The sequence below is a fragment of the Danio rerio genome, chromosome 4 (genome assembly GCF_052040795.2).
Source record: "Danio rerio strain M-AB ecotype USA chromosome 4, GRCz13ab, whole genome shotgun sequence".
Lineage (NCBI taxonomy): Eukaryota > Metazoa > Chordata > Actinopteri > Cypriniformes > Danionidae > Danio > Danio rerio.
This window is the reverse complement of record NC_141024.2, coordinates 11,112,399-11,139,808: the sequence shown is the minus strand read 5'-3', so window position 1 is coordinate 11,139,808 and position 27,410 is coordinate 11,112,399. Positions and strand designations below refer to the sequence as shown.

The following is a 27,410-nucleotide window of genomic DNA, read 5'->3' as shown; positions in this document are numbered from 1 at the left end:
AACATTAGGGTTAAACTGATATTTATTTATTTTTTCTTATTGTTTATTGTCATTTGTCAATAGTTTTTCCAATATTTCAATATGTACGTTTTTTTACACTCATTGCAAAATGACTGAAGGAGAGGCATCTAATGATATGTAAGCACTTCTTAATTTTTAATTTAATTATAGGAAGACCAAATGAAAATGATAATTTATATATATATATTTCTTCATTATATAAGTTCATTTAGAGTATATAATTTTTATAGGATTTTTATTTATATTTATTGTTAAATAGGCTATTTATTTTACGTATCATGTTAAGTTATAACTAGTTAATATTAGTTAAAACTATTTAGTTTTTTTCTCATTTAACTGATGCTAAATAGCTGATGTCTGTTTCACTCTTAATATCACATGTTGTGTGTAGAAAAACATAGCAGGGATTCAAATAAAAATACACATGGATCAAATAGTACTCAAAGACAACACAATAGTTTATCAACAATATATAAAAAATAGATTAGCTGAAATAAATATATATAATTAACATTTTTATTTTAGGCAACATGTATTTATCAACAGTCCAACAATTATATTTATAATATCCCTGATCTGAACCTTACATCCACATAGCATCTGATGGAAAAATAGCAGAACATAGCTACTTATTATCTGTTTATACATCGATATAAACACTAGCTGTAATAGGCTGAAATATTAATAGTGCTATTATTTTGTTAATATAAAAATAAAAATAAATAATAATAATAGCAATAATTATTATTATTATCAATAACAATATTACCAATTAAATAATTAAAGAATGTATATTTATTTATTTGTTTATTAATAATAATCATTGTTTTTATTATTGTTATTATTAAAACAATTAAACTATTATTATTATTAATAATAATAATAATAATAATAATAATAATAATAATAATAATAATAATAATAATAATAATAATAAACTAGCTGTAATAGGTCGTTATTACATATCTGTAATAACGGCTTGCCATAATCAGCATGACCCAGAGTTTGCCTTTAGGACCCGGAGGCACCGCTGCTCCGGATGACACTCGCGCGTTTGGAGTGAAAGTCTCCTACATGCACAAGTTACACCAAACTTGTGGAAAGGCGAGGTGTTTATAGCTGGCCCGCAGTGAAGTAACCAAAGCCAGGAATGAGAGTGACAGTGAATGAATCTCCGTGAACACGCCCGACTGCTGCGCGCGGCTCTGACAGGAATATAAATATGATTTTGCATTACTGTCGCAACTAAGTTTGAGGAGTTTCCTACAACTTCATGCTGGAGACTCTGCGCTCTTCTATTTTTCCTTATTGGATACTCCAGGGAGTCAAAACTACCATGACATATACGGATTAATTTTATAAACTTTCAAGAGGAGAAAATTACAACCTGTTACTGTGTTTAAAATCACACGCTGCTTTTGAAATCTCCCACGGATATTTGGCTGCAACATCATATCAAGACTTTATGGATGCGCACTGAACGCGCACAAGGATTTATGACAAGGTATCTCCTTTAAACGCATTAAATCAGTTTGAGATGGTTTGCAAGTCCTAAATACACTTAAAAATACCCTTAACATGGTTTTAACAGGTTCTTTATATCCAATGTATTTATATAAGATTTTTTTAAAGTTGAATTGCAGTATCGGACATCTCTGCTCTGTTGACTTTTGATGTTAAGAAATTAACTATGAATTTTAACAAAGTGACCCTCATTGACCTTTTAACGGTTTGAAATAATGTAAATTATATAGGAATTAAGTCCGTATAATAAAACTAGAGACTGAGAGAATTAAGTCCGTAAAATAAAAAAGTATAGGCCTACTTGCAGTTCATTACCAGGCTGTTGTGCAGTAATTTACAACAGCAATCCATGCATCGCTTCAATGCAAAATGTCAACAAAAAGTCACTTTTTCAAACCTTTCAACACCAAAAAGTTGTTAAAGGAAAAATCAAAGTCTCATAATGCAATTCAAAATCATAAATGAACAGACAAACAAACAAATAAATACGCAAACCTTTTATTTGGGGGTTTTACTTTAAAGTAAATTGGTTTATTTGGTCTGTCACCCCATCTAAGCACATTTAGATGCTCTTATAGGTATTTTATGATGATGTCCAAAGCTGACCACCTGGTAGTAGGCCTATATAAGATGACCTAAAAATGTTAAGAGCGTCTCCTGGTGTGGTCAAGGTGGTTTTCAGGTTTGTTACGCGTAAACTAAGAACCAATCAACCACCTTAGACTGATTTCAGCATCATTAACATCTTAAGTAAGTTTTATTTTGACCGTAAAACCTTGTAAAATGCGTTATTCTGACTGTTTCCCTTAGTGGTTATGGTGCCGTGGTGGCAGAAGTTAAAATGAGGTCTTTTGGCGAGCAGTTGGTGCGCTCAGAATGGCCCGGGAGGATTCGGTGAAATGTCTGCGCTGTCTGCTCTACGCGCTCAACTTTCTCTTCTGGGTAAGACGAGTCCAAGTCGAGCAGGTGGCCGGGCGAGCGCTCACGTTACATGGCACGATGCTGCTGCTGCTGCGCTCCTAGCTCTCCAAGACGCGCAACAGCCACTCACTTTCCAACAAACGCGCAATCTGTGTTCCCTCCCTCCCCATCCTATGTTATCTTTACGTAGGGGACAGCCTGAATCCAAGTTATGCTCGCATGCATGGCACCACAGCTCACATTCTGCTGCGGGCGCTATTTTTAGGGAATTAAATGTGATAAGCGCCAGGGTGTGTTTTTAGACCAAGAATGTCTACGTAGGGCAAACTAAACCCATGCCACTAATATTGCTGCATGTCGGGCATAACACGGTACGTAAATAAGTTTCCAAGTCTACAGTGTACACAAACATGGATACAATTAGGTTAATGCACACTTATTTCATATGCAGAGGCTCCAATAACACAACACAGTAAAAAGCGGGGATTTTATCACATTGCGTTGGATGCAAAGGATGCTAAACTGTCTCATCTCTCACCTGGTGAAAAGTAAGTTTCTTTACAGTGAAAATAAATAAAATAACTGATCTGCAACAAGGTAATTTTATAGAAGGACACAGTTAAATGTATCATTTTAAGCAATAAAAACAAACAAACCCAAATTACCTTTTAATTTATAATTAATTGACATCCACAGAATTCCCCTGACCAAGGTCATTTAAAAAAAAAAAAAAAAAAAATATATATATATATATATATATATATATATATATATATATATATATATATATATATATATATATATATATATATATATATATATATATATATATAGTTTTTATGTATAATTATACATATTTTATGTTTAATTAAACTATAAGTTTTGTATAATTCCATTTTAATTATTATATATTTAAAAAAGATATATATTTTAAATTATTGTAAAAAAAATTTAAAAAATAAAATAATATATATATATATATATATATATATATATATATATATATATATATATATATATATATATTTAAAGATGCAAATATACTTACAAGCTTTCTTTAAGTTTCACCAAGTTAAATTTAAGACTTTTTAAGACATTTTAAGACTGTTATGAATAAAATTTTAGACTCATAAAGGGCTAAACGCAAAGGATTTTTTCAAAAGGCCAAGATATAAAAGATTTGTATTATAATTTAATACAATTAATAATACAATAGTAAATGAATTATAAAAATGACACATTTTAGATATTTCTTAGCAAAATATTTTAAGTAATGTGTAATGTGTAAAAACATGCAAGCTGTACTTGTACCGTACACTTTTTTCCAACATAAACTTTTCTTTAAAATAAAAAATAAAAAATGAACAACTGTTTTAAAAATATTTAAAAACTGTAATAAACTGTAATAAACCTAATTTATGCACATCAATGTGTCCAGGTTGGTTCCCTCAGCAGTAAATACATGTAACACTTTTAAACAAATGTTATTATAAGCACAATAATTAAACCATTGTGATAAGAAGAAAAATTACCTTTTGAATAAAAAAATGTAAAGTTTTAAGACGGATTGTTGGTGATTGTATGGGTTTTGGCCAGATTGGGTAGCAATACATGAACAAAGAAAAATTAAGACCTGTTTAAAAAAGACTTAAGATCTACACAACAATATTTCAGTAACTTCAAGACTTTTTAAGGCCTAAAATTTAGATTTTGAGATTTTGAGATTTAAGATGTTTTAAGACTCCATGGATACCCTCTATTTAGCAATAAATACATGTAAAAATATAAACTGAAATTTGTTCAAATATATAAAAATTATATATCTTTAATAAATTAAAGATAAATTGTACTAAAATACAAAAATAAAATATCAATAAATATTTATATTTATTCCGACATTTAAAAAATAATAAATACATTACATTTTTAAATTATCAAAGTATTTGTAAAACATTAAAAAAGAATATTCCTTACTTTAAAAAGTGTGTTTATACACTACTATAAAAGTATATTGATGTTTAGATGTGGCTTAAGTCCCACATTTCTTGTCTTTTGTTCCAGCTTATGGCCCTGTGTGTGCTGGGAGTGTCTGCCTACCTCAGGGATCAGCTGAACAATGTGCTTACCTTAACCGCCGACACCAGGTGAGTGTGAGTGCATGGACAGGTGTGAGCCGTATACACCTTTCAATCAGAGCAGTGGTCCATGTAAAGCTCCAATTTACTGTTTCCCCACTTTTCAGCCTTTCTGGATCGAATTGCCTCAAGCTTATGAAGTAATTACAAGCATGAAAAAGGTGTTCAGTTCTGATGGGGAAAAAAAAAATTAGATAAATGCGTTAAGTTGCCAGTAGAGAGTTGAGAACCATTCATTTGCGTATAGTTTTGTCCAAATCCTCTCAAGCATTAATGGGAAACTCAGCAAAACGGGTGGCAAAATCCCAAAAGTACCAATAATATCCTGGAGGCGAGTAATATCTAATTAGTGTTGACAAAAGCAATTTATAAACCACGGTGTGTATTATAAATCAGTCGTTACTGAGCCCTATGTGCCCCACGTCATGAGATCTGTGGGAATCAACTGAGGGAAAATTGCATTCAAACCTGATTGTACACAAGAAATAGGTTCTCCAGGGTTGCGCTGCAGTAACACGTTGAGTCAGCAACCCTCAGATGGATAATAATCTCATGTCTGCAGAAAGAAACAGCAGGATATCAACTAGAGCAGAAAATTCAGACCTTCAATTAGATGTTTAACTTAAAAGCAGAAATAGTACAAGTTAAGTTCAATCAAAAACACTTATGTTGTACAATTATGACATAATTATGTTTATATATACATGAAATATCACTTAAAATCTTCAGTTTGGATGCCTGGATGTATTGGATTTACTAGGAATGTGTTTAAGTGAAACGTTAATATTTGTTTTATTCTATAAACATTTGATAATAGCAGATATTTAATAGCAGAATTTGTGCAGTAAAACTACATTACCCATGATGCTGTGCAGATAAATTCCACATATTTTAGGAAACAAGCCAAATCATGCCAAGAGAGATCTTTAGCTTTGTCTTCTATCTATTGCTTTACATCTATAGAATACACACACAATCTCAGAAATAAAGGTACGAGAGCTGTCACTGGGGTGGTATCTTTTAAAAAAATACACATTTGTATTGAAAGGATCCATATTGGTACCTCAAAAGTAGATATTAGTACCTACGAATTTTAAAAGGAACACTTTTGAACTTTTTAGGTACTAATATGTACCCTTAAGGTATTAATATGGACCTTTTAGAGACAAATTTGTACCTTTTGAAAAGGTACCACCCCAGTGACAGCTCGAGTACCTTTATTTCTGAGATTGTAGTGACAACCAAAAGTTGCTAAATTTTGTTGTGATATTCAACAATGCACCAGAAAATAAACAAAAAACAAAAAAGCCTGCCAAAAAAAAAAAAAGACTCTGCCTTTCTCTCTCCCTCTCTTTCTCAGACTGGAGGAGGCAGCCGTTCGCACATACTCCCCCGTGGTCCATCCTGTCGTCATCGCCGTGTGCTGTTTTCTAATCATCGTGGCCATGGTGGGTTACTGCGGCACGCTCAAGTGCAATCTGCTCCTACTGTCTTGGGTAAGAAAAACAACAACAAATCAAAACCCAAAAGATGAGCACAGCAGGAACATTGTGTGGCATGGAATGTGTGTGGTTTTTGTGTAGCAAGAATATTTTTAAGTTTCGCTGGTAATGACGTTGCTGACCCCAAGCACCCTCCAACCAGATTCGAACAAGTCGTGCTTTATTTACCCCATGCATCCCCATCGGTGTCTTTATTTTACACACTAGATGGGGGTAGAGAGAGATATCACATCCTTTAAGGCCAATTTAAAGGGATAGTTCACCAAAAAATTCTGTTTACTCAACTCCTAAGGAAGCTTTCTGAGTTTCTTTCTTCTGTTGAACACAAAAGGAGATGTTTTGAAGAAAGCTGTAAAACCTGTAGCCATTGACTTTCATAGTAGGAAAAAAATACTATAGTAGTCGCTTGTAAAGGGTTTCCAGCATTCTTCAAAATATCTTCTTTTTTGTTCAGCTGAAAACAGAAACTCTGTAAGGTTTGAAACAAGTAAGATGATAATAAATACATTTTGGGGGGTGAACGATCCCATTAAGTCTGTATTGTAATGTATTGCTTTTTTTAAAAATAAGCTCCTGTTGAACACAAAAGGAGATATTTTGAAGAATGCTGAAACTCTAACTATTGACCTCCATTGTAGGCAAAACAAATATTATGTAATCAATGGTAACAGGTTTCCAGCATTCTACAAAATATCTACTTTTGTGTTCGGCTGAAAAAAGAAACCCTTAAAGGTTTGAAACAAGGGAAGGGAGAGTAAATACATTTTGGGGGGTGAACTATCCCTTCAAGTCTGTAATGTGAAGTTTTTTTCAACCAAAATTCTGTTGAACACAAAAGGATATATTTTGAAGAATGCTGAAATCCTGTAACCATTGACTTCCATAGTATTTTTTCCTACAAAGGAAGTCAATGATAACAGGTTTCCAGCATTCTTCAAAATATATTTTTTTGTGTTGGGCAGAAAAAAGAATTTCTGTAAGGTTTGAAGAGCAGGTGTGTGTATGTGTTGCATGACTGGATCTTGTAGTCCATTTACCAGCAGATTTGTAGTTCTCCAGCGATCTGCATGGGCTAGATTGCTGGTGACTGTGACAGTAAGGCTTTATAAATTGTAAAGCTTGGAGTTGACTCAATTTGTAACCCCAAGTACTGCACTTGACTAGATTTCAGTTGAGTCAACTAAACTGCAGCAAGTTGCTATACAATTTTGAGTTGAGTCAACTTTTTAACAGTGTATGTTGTAATTGAAAACCATCTCATCCTATCTCCCTCCAAATATGTATTTATTACAGAACTTAAATGGATTGTGAGGTAGTTTTATTTATACTTTATTTTGTAGCTCTCTGCTGCTCAAAGTTTATGTCCCTCACATATTTAGGCACAGAAAGTCTCTTCATACTACAACAAGGCAATCTCTTTGTTATACTGGATGTCATGTGTACCCGAGTCCTGCTATGCTTATCGTCAAACTGTGTGTGTCGGATGATAATAACCCTCTTAGATACTTGTAGCAACTCGCTGCGTAGGTTATAAAGGCCATAAAGCTCTTGCGTCTCTGAGACAAAGAGTTGGACAGCAGTAATGTGACAGCATCACTCAACATGATGGACTGTCAAGCAGGGCCAAATACAGGGCACGTAGTTAAACCCATTGCAAGTGATTTTGTGTGTGTTTAGACGGATGCGTTAGTGACACTGTGATTTCTGAAACGCCAAGACCTTGACAGGCTGTTAGCACCGATGATATAAATGATTCGGAGAGGAAGGAAAACTCACCCTCTATCTGACCTCGTGGAATTAAACAGTCAGTCTAAAAATGAAACTGATTCGGTCATCCATACATCACCTTTTTTTGTCTTTTCAAACCCAACTGATGTGGAAAAATGATTACATTATTTAACAAGTGAGCCATGCTGCAATTAAGTTACATTTATGTTGACTCAATGTAATGGAATTGTATTATGAATAATATACAGTGGGTACGGAAAGTATTCAGACCCCCTTAAATGTTTAACTCTTTGTTATATTGTAGCCATTTTTGCTGAAATCTTTATTTTTCCTTTTTCAGAAATTCAAAGAAGCATCATTTACTTTTAATGCACAATTTTAAATCTATACATAAACATAACTCTCTACTATCATAATCTCTGAACTGCCTCCTCCTTTTCATAGCTGTGACAGGACAAACGGTTTGTGTGTGTGATTGTCCGGCTGGGTCGCAGCGTCTGGTGAATAGAGCGACTGCGTAACTCAAGCTCTTCTCCTCTCTTTATGTCTGGATTGGTTTACCTATTGTATCTCAGCCAGATAATATTGTTAGTCTCTCGGCCTCTGGTGTAACTGAAGCCCGCGGGGCAGAGAGGAGAGGAGAAAAGCTCCTGAGGAGATGAATAGAGGAGCAGGAGGGGCACGGATGGGCTAAAGAGACCCAGAAAACTGCTCTGTCTCAGTCTGGGTCAGCAGACGGGCACAACGCCCTGAAACCGAGAGCCCTAAAACAGAGAGCCCGAAAACAGCCCTCTTATTGAAAAATCTAAATATACAGTATGTGTGTGCATGCAAATCTATGTTCATGTAATGTTTATAAATGTAAATCAATATAATAATAAATGTTTTAACACATTAAAATAATAAAATATTTCATTTTAATACACATAAATATAAAAATCAACAAACGTAAAAGCAATGCTACATTTTCTCATATAGTTTAAGCATATTTTGAAAGGTAATTTTGTACCAGACTGGGCATCTTTACTGTTTCTGAGTTAGTAAAGGTCTATGTGCTTATTTTAATAAAAATGACAATATTCCAAATAGAGATTTAGTTAATCAGAATCCAGAAATTTATTCAATTATTTTCCTTCGGCTTGGTTTCTATTTCAGAGGTTGCCACAGCGGAATGAATCACCAACTATTCCAGCATATGATTTTACGCAGTGGATGCGCTTCTAGCCGCAACCCAGTACTGGGAAAGAATCCAGGAATTCTTTATATAAATAAGGAAGAGTGCGCTACATGTACAAGTATAGCGTACAATGTAAAAAGCTATTAGTTATTTTAGTAAAATAGTGAGTAAACCCGAGCTTTAAAAGTTGACTTTACCTGTTGATTTTGCTGTACTGTTTAGTTAACAGTTAAATGTTTATAAGTATGCACGTAGTTCATTTACTTAATAATTTAAAGGCAACAGGTTTACTTACTTTAAAAAAAAAGTAAGCTAATCACTTAAAGGTAACATGTTTCTAACTAATCACTTTTTAAAGTGTATGTTACTTGTATACTTTTGTCTACCAGATCGCAATAAATACTTTAATCTAAAATACCTATTTTCAATATGATCAATAAATATGGTTTAACGTTTAAAAATCAAATATATAATAAATATATATATATATATATATATATATATATATATATATATATATATATATATATATATATATATATATATATATAAATATTTATTTTTTAATTAATTTTTTAGGGCTAATGAATTATTTTTAATATATTACCATATATATATATATATATATATATATATATATATATATATATATATATATATATATATATATATATATATATATATATATATATATATATATACACGTTAATATTTAACAAGGTACAGGAAATATTTCTCAGAGATTTTTAGTCCATATTGACATGATAGACATGATAGGTAGGCTTGTTGCATTGACACAATGCTCAATTGGTACTAATGGGCCCAAAGAGTGCCAAAAAATATGCCCCCACACCTTTGCAACAACAACCCCCCCTGAACCGTTGATACAAGACAGGATGGATCCAAGCTTTCATGTTGTTGACGTGTAATTCTGACCCTATCATCCAAATGTTGCAGCAGAAATCGAGACTCATCACACCATGCAACATTTTTACAATCTTCTATTGTTCAATTTTGGTAAGCCTGTGCAAATTGTAGCCTCAGTTTTCTGTTCTTAGCTGACAGGAGTGGCACCTGGTGTGGTTTATTGCTGCTGTAGCCCATCCGCCTCAAGGTTGGACATGTTGTGCATTCAGAGATGCTCTTCTGCATACCTCTGTTGTAACGAGTGCTTATTTGAGTTACTGTTGCCTTTTCTATCAGCCATTCTCTGACTTCTAACATCAACAAGGCATTTGCACCCACAGAACTGCCACTCACTGGATATTTTCTCTTTTTCGGCCCATTCTCTGTAAACCCTAGAGATGGTTGTGCGTGAAAATCCCAGTAGATCAGCAGTTTCTGAAATACTCAGACCAGCCCGTCTGGGCCCAACAACCATGCCATGTTCAAAGTCACTTAAAGCACCTTTCTTCCCTATTCTGATGCTCGGTTTGAACTGCAGCAGATTGTATATTCTATTCCCCGACTCTCACAAGAAACATTTTCTGCAAACAGCATTTTTTACATTGATAAAATACAAAATTCTTAGTAATTTATGAGCCATTATCTTGATGAGAACCAAACACACAAACACACAAACAAGCACACTGTATTCAAGCATTTTAAGTCTTTACTTAAAGACAGGAAACCACATCTTTTCTCAATAGTTTGCATGACTTCATGGTATCACTCAGATCAATTTGTTCAGCTCTCCAACTGTAAGTCTCCCTAAAAGCAGAGGTTTAATGACATTACCAGTAGCCATCTGTCAAAACAAATCTGAGACGACTTAATCATCAACTCTGAATGCATCACACTCTCGTTCTGTTTCCATGACTAAGTGAAAAAAAGGGGGGTGTAAATTGTTCCGGTGAAAAGGAAATCCATCAATTTTCGCCATGTCCTGTTTTCTGTAACAGCACTTGCCAAAAAAAAAAGGAAAAAGTGTGAGTGTGAAAGAGGAAGAGTAAAACTATCAACAAATCAATAAACCGAGAGGTCGCTGAGAGAATGTAACCTCTGTGTGTGTGTGTGTGTGTGTTTGCAGATGAGCTAGTTTTTGGGGAACTTCCAGAGGTTACAAGTTCACACTGAACAGATATAAGTGTGAAGAGAAAAAGGTTGTCATTTTGTATATGTGTGTGTGTGTGTGTGTGTGTGTGTGTGTGTGTGTGGAGGCATCTGACAAAACAAATGGACTGAAATGTTAACACCGGCCACAAATATTTAGCGTCTTCCAAATAAAGAAGCTGTCTGCTCTGAAAGCGGCTGCTTAACACCGTCATTCATCTTGATAATCTGCGTGTTCAACAGTGGAGAACTGTGTACATGTTAAAGAGATGTTGAGACAGACAGTGCGTGTTTGTTTTCAGAAAGGGGGTAGATAAGATGGATGTGTTTGTTGGGAAGGGCCCTAAAGACGAAGTCTGTGCTTGTTTGTATACAAAAAAAGAAAGAAAGAAAACCAAAGAAACATATTTTTGGAGCATTCTATTGGGCGACATGGTGGTTAGCACTGTCGCCTCACAGCAAGAAGGTTGCTGATTCGAGTCCCGGCTGGCTTTCTGTATGGAGTCTGCATGTTCTTCCATGTTGGCGTGGGTTTCCCCCAAGTGCTCTGTTTTCTCCTACAGTCCAAATAACATGTGCTATAGGGGAATTGAATAAACTAAATTGGCTGTATGTGTGTGAACGATGTGAACGGATGTTTCAGTATATTTCATGCTTAAATCTTAAATGTTGTCATAGAAACCCACCCATATAAATTGTTAATATTCATTATTAGTTACAATTAGACAATTAAAATTGGTGATAGTATATTAAAAATTACATAATTGATGAATTGATTGACTGATAAATGATCTACATTTAGATTAGCAGTTGTCTGTGTGAATGTGGGATCATGTTAAATGCATTTTTCAGTGTTACATGATACATTTTCATCATTTTAGGTCCCACTTTATATTAAGTGTCCTTAAGTACTAGGTATTTACATTAAACTATAATACAATGTACGTAATGTGTTTATAATGTATGGCGAACACTTCTGGTGGGATACGGGTAAGGTTGGGGACAGGTTTGGTGGTATTGGTAGGTTTAAGGGTGAGTTATTGTTTAAGAGATGGTCAAAAGTGTCATAATAAATGTAAATACTGCAATTAACTACAGATATAATTACATGCAGGTTTTTAATCAAGCTTAAGTACAGCAATAAAGCAAGTATTTACATAATATATACATTGTAATGGATTATTAATTTCACTTTAAGTACATAGTGGGACTGGTTTTTCTTATCAGTTTTGTTCTGCTTTATATTGTTGTGGAAATATAAATGATACTTCTTCTGATACTTTGTATTTCAAGCAAATTATTACTTCAAATCAATCCTTAACAGTTATGAACTTTATTTACTGTTAGTGTGGAAAGATTTTTTGTTTTAAAATGTTGCTGTTTTGTAATTTGTTTTTTACAAAAAAAATAAAGCAGAACAACTGGTTTTATCACAGATGAGAACAATAAGAATGTATTTCCTTAGGAATGAAATCAGAATATTAAAACCTTGTCTAAAAAATGTGGCATTAATGAAGAAATTATGATGTAAAATAATTTTCAAATATATTCACAAAGAAAACAGGTATTCTGAACTAAAACATAATTTAACAGTATTACTATTTTTACTGTATATTTAATCAAAATATATAAACACTGTAAGGAAATTCCAGATTTTACTGTACGCAACATGTTACTGTAATTTTTCACAGTAAATTACATTAGTATCACTTTACAGGATTTAACAGTAAATATTCACAGCTATGAGTTGTATTCAGAATTTTATTGTGAAATTAATTAAATTAGCATGATTACAAAAAAATTACTGTGAAAAAGGCTATATATTTTGCAGGTTGGTTACAGGAATTTAAACTCTTTTTCTTTCATTCAACATAGACATTAATACAAATTAACTTTTATTCTAGTATTGGCACTTTTTTTGATATTTAGAAATAACAGAATGTTATTGCAACCCCAAAAACAATTTGGTTACAACAAAAATAACTTGAAAGAAAATCATCCTGTTTGAAACAACATGAATGTCCTAGTAAATTTTCATTTTTGAGTGCACTGCACCTTTATTTAGTTTTATAAGGTTAACATGGAAATATGAAATAATTTTTAATGAACATGACTTTGTGCTTAGCCAAAAACTGGAATGAAAGTAATTGGTTCATAGAACCAAACGCTGTTAAACACCCAAAATGATTTCAAAGTCAGGGTAAATGTCTGCATGACCAGCCAAGGAAAGCCATTTTCACAGTGAAATATAGTTAATTCTACAGGATAATACTGTGAAATCACCAGGAAATCTCACAAGAAAACGTAAGTATTTTATGTCAGTTTAGTGGCTAATTCGAACGAATTCAGTTGTACAATAATTTACGATTTTAAAAAGGAGGAGTGGCACCCAACCCCACCCCTAACCCCAACCGTCGTTGGGTGATGAGCAAAACATACTAAATTGTACGAATTAGATTGTACGAATTCATACATATTAGCCACTAAATCAAAAAGTTACGAATTGCTGTAAGATTGCATGGGAAATCCCAGTAATGAACTTACTATCTACTGTGAAGTTACACTGTAGAGCTGTAATTTCACAGTAATTCAATGTAACAAAATCCCAGTAATTTGTTGTAAATATACATACAGTATTTTACTGTGAAAGTAATGCAACTATCAGCCAGTAATTTACTGTGAATTTAAGGTAAAAATATTATCAGGAAATACTGTGAAAAATTCCTCGACTTCAACTGTTTGTTTTCCAACTATTGACAAGAGTTCATCAATTATATTTCATGTTTCTCTTATTAAAGTTTGAGCAACTCATTTGCTGGTATAATAAGGCATTGAGACATTTGCATATTTCATATAGAATATAATAATAATTAGCCAAAAATAAGAGACTTGTATTCTATTCTAAACACAGCCTGTCACGATTACTCTCTCCAGACGACCTGAGAGACAAACCAGAATCCAGATCCCAGAATATAATAATACACTTGTCTGATCATCAACACCTTCCTTTCTGCCCTATTGTTTCACACTATATTTATAACCTCTCATTCTCCCTCTCTCTCTTTCTGTGTGTGCAGTATTTTGGCAGTCTGATGGTGATATTCTGCGTGGAGCTGGCCAGTGGAGTGTGGACATATGACGAGGTGCGTGAAGCTATGTATAAACAGGAATGCCTGCTCTCGTCTCTCTCTCTCACGTTAAACAAAATGGCCGCCGGAATGAGGATCCGGTTTCTGAGCAGTCTGCTTACAGTCTAATCTTAACTATTATGACTTGGCTTCAGCAGATTTCCTTTTGGGGCGTGTTAATATGCAGAATGTGTATGTGTAGAGACCTATATGGATGTAGGCTTATTACGGTGTTTTGTTGATTTGTCCGATACCTCTCATTTAAAAACAGGCAGCACATTTTGATGATATATACCACCAATCAGACTGATTTTTTTGGTGTGGTGTGATATGAGGCTGTAATATCGCCCTAATCCATAACCCTTACCTCAGAACTGTTCAAATAGTGTTGGTCAAGTGTTGGTATAGGATAATCTGACGGGTTGGATAAAATGTCAGAACACAAAATAGCTGCGATTAATTGCTAAAGCTTTCATCACAATTGTATTATTATGATCTGCTTTCTTTCGAACTCTTAGTCCATATCTAAAACATAACAAATCACAAAATACAAAAAACAAAATGTAAATTAAAATACCATACGATAATACCTAATACAGTATTATTACGATATTGGCCTTAGCTACATTAACAAGTATAATATTGATAAAAATACTTAGTGTATTGCTTTATTTTATATACACATTCAGTGTAAACAAATAGGGCAAAAGTTTATAACGTAAAATAAGTAACACTTTAAGATAAAGTCTTATTAGTAAACAGACAGAAAATCCAGATTAATTACAGTTACTATGTTAATAATAGTTTAAAAAATACAGCAGAACTTAATTAGCCATAAACTCTATTTAACAAAATGATTATGACTGATTTTAACGTGTTATTAGGCATTAAAGGTACAGTATATTTTGACACCTAGTGGTTAAACTAGATATTGCACTCCTGGATCAAAACACATGCAAGCGCAGGCTTGGTGTGAGCGTGCCTGACTATTAAGCCGATTTGGACTGATTTGAACCGTTTTCTAACTAAAAGCAATGGCACATGCACATTTTTTTTTAGTCCTAACCAACACCTGAAATTGATATATTACAAACGACTTCTATGTCTCATAGCTGAACAATAGGACAAACTGACAATGATCATCTCAGGTACACCTCATGTGCTTTATTCAGTGTTAAATGCAAACAATGTGAGTTTGAATGCCATTTTACGTGACATTTATTGCCATACTACTGAAAGCAGCAGCAGAAAGTTAACCTCAGATCTTGTAAATGTAATAAACCATTTGAAATTGAACTTTAGAGCTGTGACTCAGTGCAAGCCAACACAAATTAGTAATTTAGCATGTACATTTAATAATGTTAAAGAGGTTGAATGTGTATTTATTAGATTGTAAATTCCGTTGGAGTGCAGTGAGTGCACTATTCTGTGCTTCTGAATGGCTGTATTTAAATATATTTCATGTTTCGTCTGATGCAAACAGCCAAATTGCTTATCACTCCAAATCTCGTCAGGTAGCATGTTGTTAGAACACGAAGTTACAATGTAACCTGCTCACCTAATGTTTACGTTCATAATATTCATATTGTTTATAATAACCACCTCATGTGGAACTCTGAATGTGTGTCTCATTTTGGAGTCTGCTACTGTCCACCGGAGGTCACATTTCAGTCACAGACACAAGCTTTGATAGCCTTCCTGACTGAATGAATGAAATACGCGGTTTTCCACAAAGGCTACCCGGGATGCTGAAATATAATTGGCTTATATATAAATATCTAAAGTGACTAAAACAATGACAGACGTTCCTGTCCGTAACACACATTTTATTAGAGTTTAATGAACTAATTCATTAAATTAGCTAACAATCAACTAACTCTGTAGTTAAATGAAATAATGTTAACTATTGGAGGCTTATCACATCGTAAATAGCCCTATAAATAGTCACAGAGATTTCAATCAATATTCCAGCATGTAGTAGGCCAGATTAATTACAGTACAAACATTACATTGCCACTCTAAAAGTTGAAATAATAAATAATTATTCACAGTATTTTGAAGTGTCCACAATGTCCATATTACGAATGTTCATTATCATGACATATTGAATATTGATATATGTCTACATGTATGTAAATGCTCTAGTTGGCTGTGGAAGCAAGATTAGCGTCAGGCTTTACACAAACCTGTGCTGGATGTGAAAGATTGGATCAGGAAGGGGGAAAAGGGACTGCAGGCAGCATCTGCTTGTCTTAGCTCAGGGATACGAGAGATAAGATGCACCTCCAGGGGAGGATATCACACACACCTGGCTTTAATCTGGCTGCTCTCACTCCGACATGCACAGCTTCTGCTTCCACACACGAGCTCTTATCACTCATCCAAAAAGCCCTTTGTTGGGTTGGATGGTGCTATTGTGCTGCTGTGGCCTAATGTGACCCCAGTGTGTGGATTGTGGGTGGGCAATGAGCCTGTTTACTGCACTGCACCTGGTCTGGTTACATGCAAGCGGTTTGATCAACAAAACAGTGCATTCAGTCCAACTGTTCTTGGCTTGAAATCAACAAAATATCCGATTTGCAAGTATGAAATGGCATTTATATGTGAAATGTGAGTTATTTCAGATCTGATTTTCAGATCTTTATCTGTCTGTCCATTCGTCCATCCATCCGTCCCTCCGTATCTATCTATCTATCTATCTATCTATCTATCTATCTATCTATCTATCTATCTATCTATCTATCTATCTATATATCTATCTATCTATCTATCTATCTATCTATCTATCTATCTATCTATCTATCTATCTATCTATCTATCTATCTATCTATCTATCTATCTATGCATTCATCCCTCCATCTAAAGCAAGTTGTTTGTCATATTCTTTAGAATAAAATCCAATCATAAATTGATCCAAATACCTTTAAGTACAGTTCTGCTACAAAAAACTGACACACCTCGCCCCTGGGCATCATGGGTACTTATCATATGGCCATCACGATGGTTTCTGAGGTGTAAAAAACAGAAGTCTCATGGGGACTTGAGTATGAAATGCCAATTAGTATACAAACAACACATGGGCACACTTGTGAATAAGGCATTTCATAAGTAGCCAATAAAATGGTCATAAGAGAGACTAAAATTGGATGTGTGGGCGTGCGGATGGTCCTTTAAACTGCATTGGAAATAACATTGCTCTCTGGAAAATGTAATTAATCAACGGCTGGGGAATTGATTTTATGTGCTTACTAAATCAGAAGGGGACAGTTTTAAGGCTTTTGAAAAATTGTGAAATGATTTCTTCATGAATATTTCTCAATAACTCCCACCTCTATCTCTCTCCCTTCAGCCTATGGTACAGAGGTCTGATATGATAAGTCTAAAGTCACGCATGCCTCATTTTGGCCTGCAGCGTTACCAGTGGCTGACACACGCCTGGAATGCTTTACAGACAGAGGTGAGAGGGCAAAATCACCAGGATGGCACCTTGTCACACACCAAACCACACACAATGCAACTTGTTCTAAGTCTTTAGTAATTAGTGGGTAAAAGTGAAAGCTGCAAAGTAGTCGGTCATAGCATTTTTAAGAGCCTGAAGCACAAAACCATAAGATTTATACTAGATATCATCTGGATGCTGAATAAATAAGCGTCCCATTGATGTATGGTTTGTTAGTATAGAATAATATTGACTGATATTTAACTATTAAACTATATACAACTATACAGCTATTGACATTAAAGTGTCCCAAAAAAAATCTAAATATTAAGAAAATTGCCAATAAAGTTATTAATGTACGTTTAACAATCAAAATTTTAATTTTGAAATATTTACAGTAGAAAATAGGTGCACTCTCAGAAATAAAGGTAAAGGAGTCATTGAGGCAGTACCTTTTTAAAAGATAAATATTATCTAGGTCCACAGTGGTACCTAAAAGGTGCACATTTGTACCCAAATCTACCTAAATGTACCTTTGAGGTACCAATATGGACTCTTCTGGTACAAATAAGTATCTTTTGAAAAGTTACTGCCTATGCATGGGCTGGTATAAGAGTCTCATGGTGTGATAACTCTGCATAAAAAATCACGGTTTCACGGTATTGTCCTCACTGCTCTAAAATATATTGTTTTTAAATGTCTGGGTAAAAAAACTTTTTTTTTTTACCCCTTTGAAAACGATATATTCTATTTTTTGAAAGATTTTAAATCATTAACTTCTGCTGTCTTCATTAGTTTCAAAAACACTGATTTCTTTACATTTTAAGACGCCATATTTTTTTTTCTGCTGGAGATACTGTTCTAAAAAAAAAACTAATAATAAAAAAAAAATCTTACACATACCTTAGGGGCGGTATTACAGAAATTGTTGCGCTATTAAAACCTTGACTTTTCCAAACCTTGTGTACCTTGAAAACGATTATCATCCCATGCCTAGTACTGCCCCAGTGATAGCTCCTGTACCTTTATTTCTGAAAGTGTGAGATACTTTCATGGAACTTTATCTTAATATTCGAATGATATTTGGCATTAAAAAAAGATTATTTTGACCCATTTACTGTATTTTTGACCGCATTTTGTGGTCACATTTGATGTTTAATATGCATTTAAAGTTTAATATACAGCTGTGTGACTGGCATATTGCAGGTACCACTTTATATTAAGTGGCCTTAACTAATACTTACATTGACATTAATAATTCATTACAATGTACTTATTGTGTAAATACCTGCTTTATCATTGTACTTCTGCATGATCAAATACCTGCATGTTTTACACCTTTTCTGTAATTACATTTATAACTACACTGTTGACTATATTACAACTTAACCCACCCTTAAAACTACCCATACCACTAAACCTGTCCCTAACCTTACCCGTATCCCACCTCAATATCACAAAAATGATCTGCAATACATTATGAACACATTAAGTACATTATATTTTTAGGACCAAATATTATAATGAAATATTATTAGTTTCATTTACATTTTGAATACTGAAATCAATCTGTACGGGAAAAAAAAATTATAAAATTTTTAAAATCTGAATCTAAACACAACTGAAATCACCAATCAAAGGTTTACATTAAGTAAAATTATTAATTCAACCTAAAAATAGTAAAAAAATATCTTTAAAAACTAATCATTGTACATTGTATAAAGTACGATTTCATACCTGTCTTGCAGCTGAAGTGTTGTGGAGTGATCTACTTCACTGATTGGCTGGAAATGACAGAGATGGAGTGGCCACCTGACTCCTGCTGCTCCAATCAGTATCCAGGCTGTGCTCGCCAGGCCCACTATAATGACCTCAGTGACCTTTACCAGGAGGTGAGCTGATTGCTGAGGCTGTAACCCAAAATCCTCTTATGTTACTCTTCCAGGCTAGATGAAGATGATTTTGTCTTTTTATATTATTTATTCAGTTACTTTGACAGAGCAATGAGGCTGTTTTTATAAGTTTAAATAATCTCTCATAAGAAATAAAAAGCTAATAAGCCAATGATTATGTGTCCTGGCAGATCAGTTCAGTTTATGTCAACATAGGCTTATTTTGAAAACGTAGCCCTGTATACATTTCTGGAGATCGCGAATAATGTAGCCAGAAGTATGTATGGCTGAATTTCGTCTTTAAAACGAACTCTACAGGGTGGAATGACACCATTCCTTTTCACGTTTACCTTCATAAGGACTGCTTTTCGGCTGTTACCAGTTTGTCCAGTTAGCTCTCCAATCGGAGCTTTTGAAAACACTATTGGTTGGGTTTAGGGAAGAAGGAGGGTGGGTCAGTTGATCGGTAAGTCCGTCAGTCAACAGTGGCCTCTGATTGATTTACGTGAGAACAGTAGGTATGAATGACACTCGCGAGACAAATTTCAGATCTCAGAAAGTATTTAGCCAGAAGTGTATATAGTACGTTTTCAAAATAGGCATGGGTTGATTTATGTAGGGTATAGTTCACCCCCAAATTAAAATTGGTTAATTTACTTACCGCTGTCTAAGATGTAGATCATTTTATTTCTTTAGTTGAACATTAAACTATAAATTATACTTTTTACCCGAATCTGTGCATTTCGGTGATTCATTTAATAAGCAAATGTTAGATTTTTGGGTGAAACACCTCTCTAAAATATAACATCTGCAATTAAATTGTAATGTGTAAATGTAATCACATGAGAAGTCTTCTTGCTAGTAATCCATTAGTGTTTCATGTCAATACAAAAGCCAGAAATGTTACTAAGAATGCAAAACCAAGTCAAATTTAGATAGATTTATACATTTGCTAAACAATTATGGTGGATTGCTCAGTGAGAAACTTATTTTCAGTAATATGGAAATGAAAGGAAAGTGCCATTAAAGGGATAGTTCACCCAAAAATGAAAATTATGCCATCATTTACTCACCATTAATGTGGTTTGAGATTTTTTGTTTAAATGAACTCAAAAGAAGTTATATTGAAAAATGTTGGAAACTGGTAACCATTGATTTACATAGTATTTGTTTTCTGTATTATTTACAGGTTTCCAATTTGATAATTAATAGCAAATCAATTTCTTAAAAACATTAAAATTGACTGACAGGCCTAATTAAGACATGACTTTGCAGCTGACATTGTTAAAATGAGGCAAGACAGTGGAGAGCTTCGCTTACCCGCTGAGTGTGTGTTTAATCACACTGTATTGGCAGAGAGTGTTATGAGCGACTCCAGCAGTGCAATTAAAGTCAGTCACGTAGCTCAGGGACCCACCTGTGTGTTGAGAAGCAAACACACACAGACTAGGACAAACACAACACACTGTCTCATCCAGACCCCTGCTCTTTTAATGCGCTGTCTGTGACACCGCTTGGAAATGCTTGAAAAAGTTTTGGAATGTTTATAGATTTTGTAAGTTTGTGTAGTTTTTAATCATTACGAACAAAGCGTTAGATAGACAGAATGATAGATAGATGGAAAAATAAATAGAACAGAAGATGAGTGGATGGATGGATGGATGGATCGAAGGATGGGTGATTGGTTAGTTAGTTGGTTGGATGGATGGATGGATGGATGTATGGATGGATGGATAGATGGAACAATAAATACAATAGTATATGGATGGATGGATGCTTGGTTGGTTTATTGGATGGATGGATGGATGGATGGTTGGTTGGATGGATGGAAAGTTGGAACAATAAAGAGAAAAGTAGATGGATGGACAAATGAATGGATGGATGAATAGATAGTTGGAAAAATAAATAGAACAGTAGATGGGTGGATGGATGGATGGATGGATGGATGGATGGATGGATGGATGGATGGATGGATAGATGATTGGTTAATTGGTTGGTTGGATGGATGGATGGATGGTGGGTTAGTTGGATAGATGGAGGGATAGTTGGAACAATAAAGAGAAAAGTAGATGGATAGACAAATGAATAGATGGATGGATAGATGGAGGGATGGAGGGATGGATGGATGAATCGATGGATAGAAAGATGGAACAATAAATAGAATGATATATGGATGGATGGTTGGATGCTTGGTTGGCTTATTGGTTGGATGGATGGCTGGATGAATGGATGAATGATTGGTTAATTGGATGGATGAATGGATGGAAAATAAATAGAATAGTGAATGGATGGATGGATGGATGGAACAATAAATAGAATAGTAGATGGATGGATGGATGGATGGATTAAGATGGATGGATGGATGGATGGATGGATGGATGGTTGGTTGGTTGATTGGTTGGTTGGTTGGTTGGTTGGTTGGTTGGTTGGTTGGTTGGTTGGTTGGTTGGTTGGATGGATGGATGGATGGATGGATGGATGGATGATTGGTTAGTTAGATGGATGAATAGATTAAACAATAAATAGAACAGTAAATGGATGGACAAATGAATGGATGGATGGATGGATGGATGGATGGATGGATGGATGGATGGATGGATGAATGAATGGATAGATGGAACAACAAATAGAATAGTAGATGGATGAATGGTGGGGTGGATGGATGATTGGTTAGTCAGATGGATGAATAGATGGAACAATAGATAGAACAGTAGATGGATGAATGGATGGATGGATGGATGGTTGGTTGGATGGTTGGATGGTTGGTTGGTTGGTTGGATGGTTGGTTGGTTGGTTGGATGGATATATGGATGAATAGATGGAACAATAAATAGAATAGTATATAGATGGATGAATGGATGGATGGATGGATGGATGGATGAAAGGATGAATGAATGAACAGACAGACAGACAGACAGACACACATCTGGCCTCAATCTCAATCAGAAGTGATGAGCAGTACAGTAAATATTGTAAACAGTGTGTTTGTGCTAAAGCAGCAGCAGCACAGCTCAGTCATTCAGCAGAGTGAAAGCAGGTCTTTGTTGCTCTGATCATAAGAGGGAGAGTCAGAGAAGGGCTGAGGGTGTGGAGGCCGATCCTCACCCACTTCCTGTCTCTCTGTCATTGTCTGTCTCTCTCCGAGTAGATGACAAAGAAATCATTTCTGGCATTCTCAGGCCACAGTATAAATCCCTCAATAACAGGAAACAGTTTACCTGCCCTTCCACAATTCAACGTGGGAAATAACCCAACCACACAAGCACACACGCGAGCGGGTGAACACACTGCATTGCTCGCATATTAACGCAGCAGCTGTGCGGGAGTGTGGGTTTTTTTTTTTTTTTTCTGTTGAAATGCTTTATCATATCTCAGTTTAATATGAAGAGACAACTAGAGTGAAACGTTAGAAGCCTGAAATTTCCTGATATGAATCTAAAATATTTGATTGAGACTGCAATAGGAAAATGGACAGTGGCACACTTGATTTTATCTATTGGGAATCCGTTAGCAGATGAAAGGTTGGCATTATACAGACTACTAATGCAGCTAATACTGATTTGCCAAATCAGTGGCACTATCAAACTCTATCAAAACTAGCACCTCCTGATTCTAAGATTAAAGTAGTTTAAAACTAAGATTGTCAAATCAGAGCTTCATTAAACATTAAAAAGTATTCTTAATAAAAACTTATACTATTAAAAAGAAGTCTCTGCCGACAAAATGTCATCAATTCACAATACTGGATGGACAAAATGATGGAAAGAGATAGATAGACAACAAACAAACATCTAATGGCAATAATAAAACACAGAATATTCAAAATGAAAAAGGTAACACTTTCTGCTTTATAGAGGCATTCATAACGCATTATAACACACATGTGATGCTTTATTTACAACCTCATAACATATTGTAAAGTTTAATAAATAATCATAACAGTTACAAGAATATGAAGGTGTTCTTAAAGCATTAAATGCACAAATAATGCATACATTTAAATAGAGATCAATTTTAAGAAAGCTGACGATTTGAAATTATGGGATATATATAATAGATTATTTAAAGTAATTTAATAGCTTAAGTGGGTATGATTTTGTTCGGTATCATTACTGCTGTTACAATTATTAATACAATTATTCATTCTTCTTCATTCATTATTCATAGATGATACAGCAAACTGTAACATTGTTGATGAGGCATTATGCATGCATTATAGCACTATTAGAATAGCATTGTACTTGTATTTACAGGCTTCATAGGTAGTGTAGTAATGTAGAAAAAATTATTTTATTTATATACTGTATATATTAAGATATGTTCATTGAATACAAACCTAACGGATCACTCAGATCTTTAGAACCATATAAGCTAGAAATTCTGAGGGCTCAGTCAAAGCAGGGTAAATCGGCCTTCAGCTACTACGCTGCTGGAATCAGCTTCTAGAAATGATCAGATGTGCTCCAACATTAGGCACATTCAAATCAAGCCTGAAAGCACATCTGCTTAGCTGTGCCTTTACTAAATGAGCACTGTGATTCCACAGATTGTCTTTTTCTTTTTTCATTCTTTTAAAACTAGTTTTAACACATTTTTTTCTGTTTTTTAATCACTTTTATTGTATGTTTTTATGTTCTTACACTTGTCTCTTTTGTTCCTGTTCATGTAAAGCATTTTGAATTGCCACTGTCTATGAAATGTGCTATATAAATAAACTTGTATTATATATGCCTATATGTTGAGTTCAGATGCAAAAATGTTAAAGTGCATCTGACAGTTTCTTCTAAAATGGACATTTTTGCTCAGTCTCCTGTGTTTATGTTTATTTAGTTCACTTTAAAGGAAGCAAGAATAACCTATTCTTTTTCAAAACAGTTAAATTACTGAGCCTACTCCAAAAAAAATTAGGAGAAAATTTTAGATAGCACTTCTTTATAATATACAGTCAGAGTTTAAATTAAATCCTAATTATGGATGAACATAAATCAAGCCAATTCATTCATTCTGGGTATTTTAAAAAACTACAAAATATATACATTACAGCAGGGTTTTCGGCTGGACTTCAGCCCTCTGGGCACTCCAGGAGTGTGAGACCCCTGCAATAAGTACAGCTTGACTTCACGATTTTATGATTGCATAACTTCAAATCCTACATTTGTTTTCAACAGGGCTGCGGTCCCAAGATCTACAGTTTTATCCGGGGCACCAAGCAATTACAGGTCTTGAGGTTTTTGGGTGTTTCGATCGGAGTGGCCCAGATCTTAGCCATGACTCTGACAGTGACTCTTCTATGGGCTCTCTATTATGACCACAAACCACCTGAGCCGGCATCAGCTGATGCCTTAATCCACACACACAGTCCCACCGAAGACCCTCTGAAGGTCAGCCACTCACACCCAAGAGCGTCCGAAGCCTGGGCAAACACACCCGCCAATGGACATACCCAATTCGAGATGGAGCAACTTTCCTAGCAGTAACTGTATGGCAGTGGAGGCAGTAAAAATGATGCTCATGCCCCACTGACACTAAACTGAACGGACAGCAGCGAAACTGGATCATAGTAGTTTCTGGGTGCTTGGATGACAAGATTTCTGTAGTGAACAGATGGAAAACTCTATATGTCTGTGGATAAAACATTTTTGTGGACATTATAAGGAAAGATGAAGAGGATTTACTGAGTTTTTCCCAAATAAAGGCATTGCCTTGGTCTCTATAGAGTAGAGTTCTCTAGAGGGAAGTTTCCGGAATGAATTTTTTATTATTATTCCTCCTCTCAACAGGATGGGACTTTTCCACCACATATAGTGACCTAGTTACTAACCACTAAGCTAACTGGGTGCTCACTTTGTTACTGTATTTTGCTTGTGTGAGACAAGAATTGGGAGACTCTTGGCCTTTGAAGCCACAAAAAAAAAAAAAAAATTATAAAGAGACCTCTCTACATGCTCAGTTTCTATGGATTTATGATTTTTAATTATACATTTAAATACAAGTGTATTTACACACACACACACACACACACACACACACACGCACACGCACGCACGCACACACACACACACACACACAGTTGAAGACAGAATTATTAGCTCCTATACTTTAAAAAAAAAAAATAAAAAATTGTCCCCGATTTCTGTATAACAAAGAGATGTTTTTCCCCCAACACATTTCTAATTGATTTATTTTATTTTTGCCATGATGACAGTATATAATATTTTACTAGATATTTTTCAAGATACACTGGAAAAAACTTTCAAGCAGTGCTTTATTCAATTAAAAATTGGTCTTTCATTTCAGTTTAATATTATTTGTTTTATTTTTCAAGTAATATATTTTGAGTTAAAACATAAGTAAATATAAATGTTTTTGATTCAGAGCTCAACTAAGAAATATTTGATATGACCAATGTAAAATTTCAATGTTACGCACACAGGCCAGTGACTCCGAATTAAACAGAACCTTGATATGCTTTGTAATTGGACTTAAAAACAATATTGTTTAAGGCAATTGATTTATTTTTCATTGGCTTAAGTGATCAAATTTAGATGTGAAACTATTACCCTTAATTGGATTAATGAACATTTTATGAAAAATTGCTGTTTTGATTAAAGCTACATCCTCTTGTTTGGAACAAAAAAAGAATTTAAATAAAGTAACTTTCTCCATCAAGAGAAATACACTTAGTTTGTACCAGATTATATAAAATTGTTCTCATGGATTAAAAAAAATATTGTTTAAGGCAAATTAATAATTCTTCTTTGGGTCAAGTGATAAAATTTAGGTGTGAACCATTACCCAAACTTTTTTTTAATTGGATGAGGGAAAGCTTTTTTCAGTGTACTAGTATTCAGCTTAAAGCGTAATTTAAAGGCTTTACTAGGGTAAATAGGCAAGTTAGGGTAATTAGGCAAGTAATTGTATAGAGCAGTGGTTCTCAAACTGTGGTACGTGTACCACTAGTGGTACGTGGGCTTCCTTCTAGTGGTACGCGGAGGAATTAAATATTTCATGTACCTGCTACATATATTTCAAAATTTATCAAAAATTATGTATATAATATGCCATATATGACATATAACCTATATTTCTGGGTTAATCTGCCATGTTTTTTAACTGTGCAGAGTTGTAGCTGCTTTACTGGGCCTACTACACTACTGTTTTTCATTACTGCTAATTTTGGTGGTACTTGGAGAGACTTGGAGAGATTTTTTTCTGAGGTGGTATAGACTGGTATACTGGTATAGACTATCAGAAAAAAAAATGCTAAAGGAGGATAGTAATATTGATTTATAATGGTTTTTAAAGCCTGCTTTTATTCTAGTCAAAATGAAACAAATAAGACTTTCTCCAGAAGAAAAAATATTATAGGAAATACTGTGAAATTCATTAATCTATTAAATATCACTTAAAAATAATAAAATAGTTAGTAACACAGGAGGGCTAATAACTTTACCCTCAACTGTATTTATTTACATACATTATACAGTTGTTTTTGGATTATGGGTGTGTTGTTATACATAAGTTATGAGTTTGAAATTATATATTATATATCAAAAATAACAAATCCATAATGCAAAATCCAAAGAAACTGAGAATTACATCTTAGTATCTAACACTAAACCTTGGCTTTCTCACCAGGCTCTTGAAGTGAAATCTGAACACTAATAAATGAATTATATGACTGAATATGTTATGCACCCAGCTTTACACGAACAACTACACAGGTGACTGTTTTCCTCTCTGTCTCGCACGTGGACACAAGCTCAAGTCTTAATGAGATTTTTCGGATGAATTGACAGACGTTGCTGCTAAAAGCTCATCTCGAAGATACTGGGATACATTTGCGCTTTTGTGTCTTTTAACAGTGCTAAGATATGTTTGCGGAGCAGTG

At 34.3% G+C, this 27,410-nt stretch overlaps 1 protein-coding gene across 3 annotated transcripts; it reads left to right on the top strand.

Moving 5' to 3' along the window:
* Window positions 1–1,111: 1,111 nt before the first annotated feature.
* Window positions 1,112–27,205, top strand: tspan12 (tetraspanin 12). 3 transcript variants are annotated; one of them, XM_087246325.1, is made up of 9 exons: window positions 1,112–1,525; window positions 2,356–2,837; window positions 2,918–3,014; window positions 4,528–4,610; window positions 5,962–6,097; window positions 14,138–14,203; window positions 17,538–17,645; window positions 19,376–19,519; window positions 24,688–27,205. In XM_087246325.1, the coding sequence occupies exons 4-9, from the start codon at window positions 4,531–4,533 to the stop codon at window positions 24,988–24,990; spliced, it is 837 nt and encodes a 278-aa protein (XP_087102451.1). In that variant the 5' UTR covers window positions 1,112–1,525; window positions 2,356–2,837; window positions 2,918–3,014; window positions 4,528–4,530; the 3' UTR covers window positions 24,991–27,205.
* Window positions 27,206–27,410: the final 205 nt, after the last annotated feature.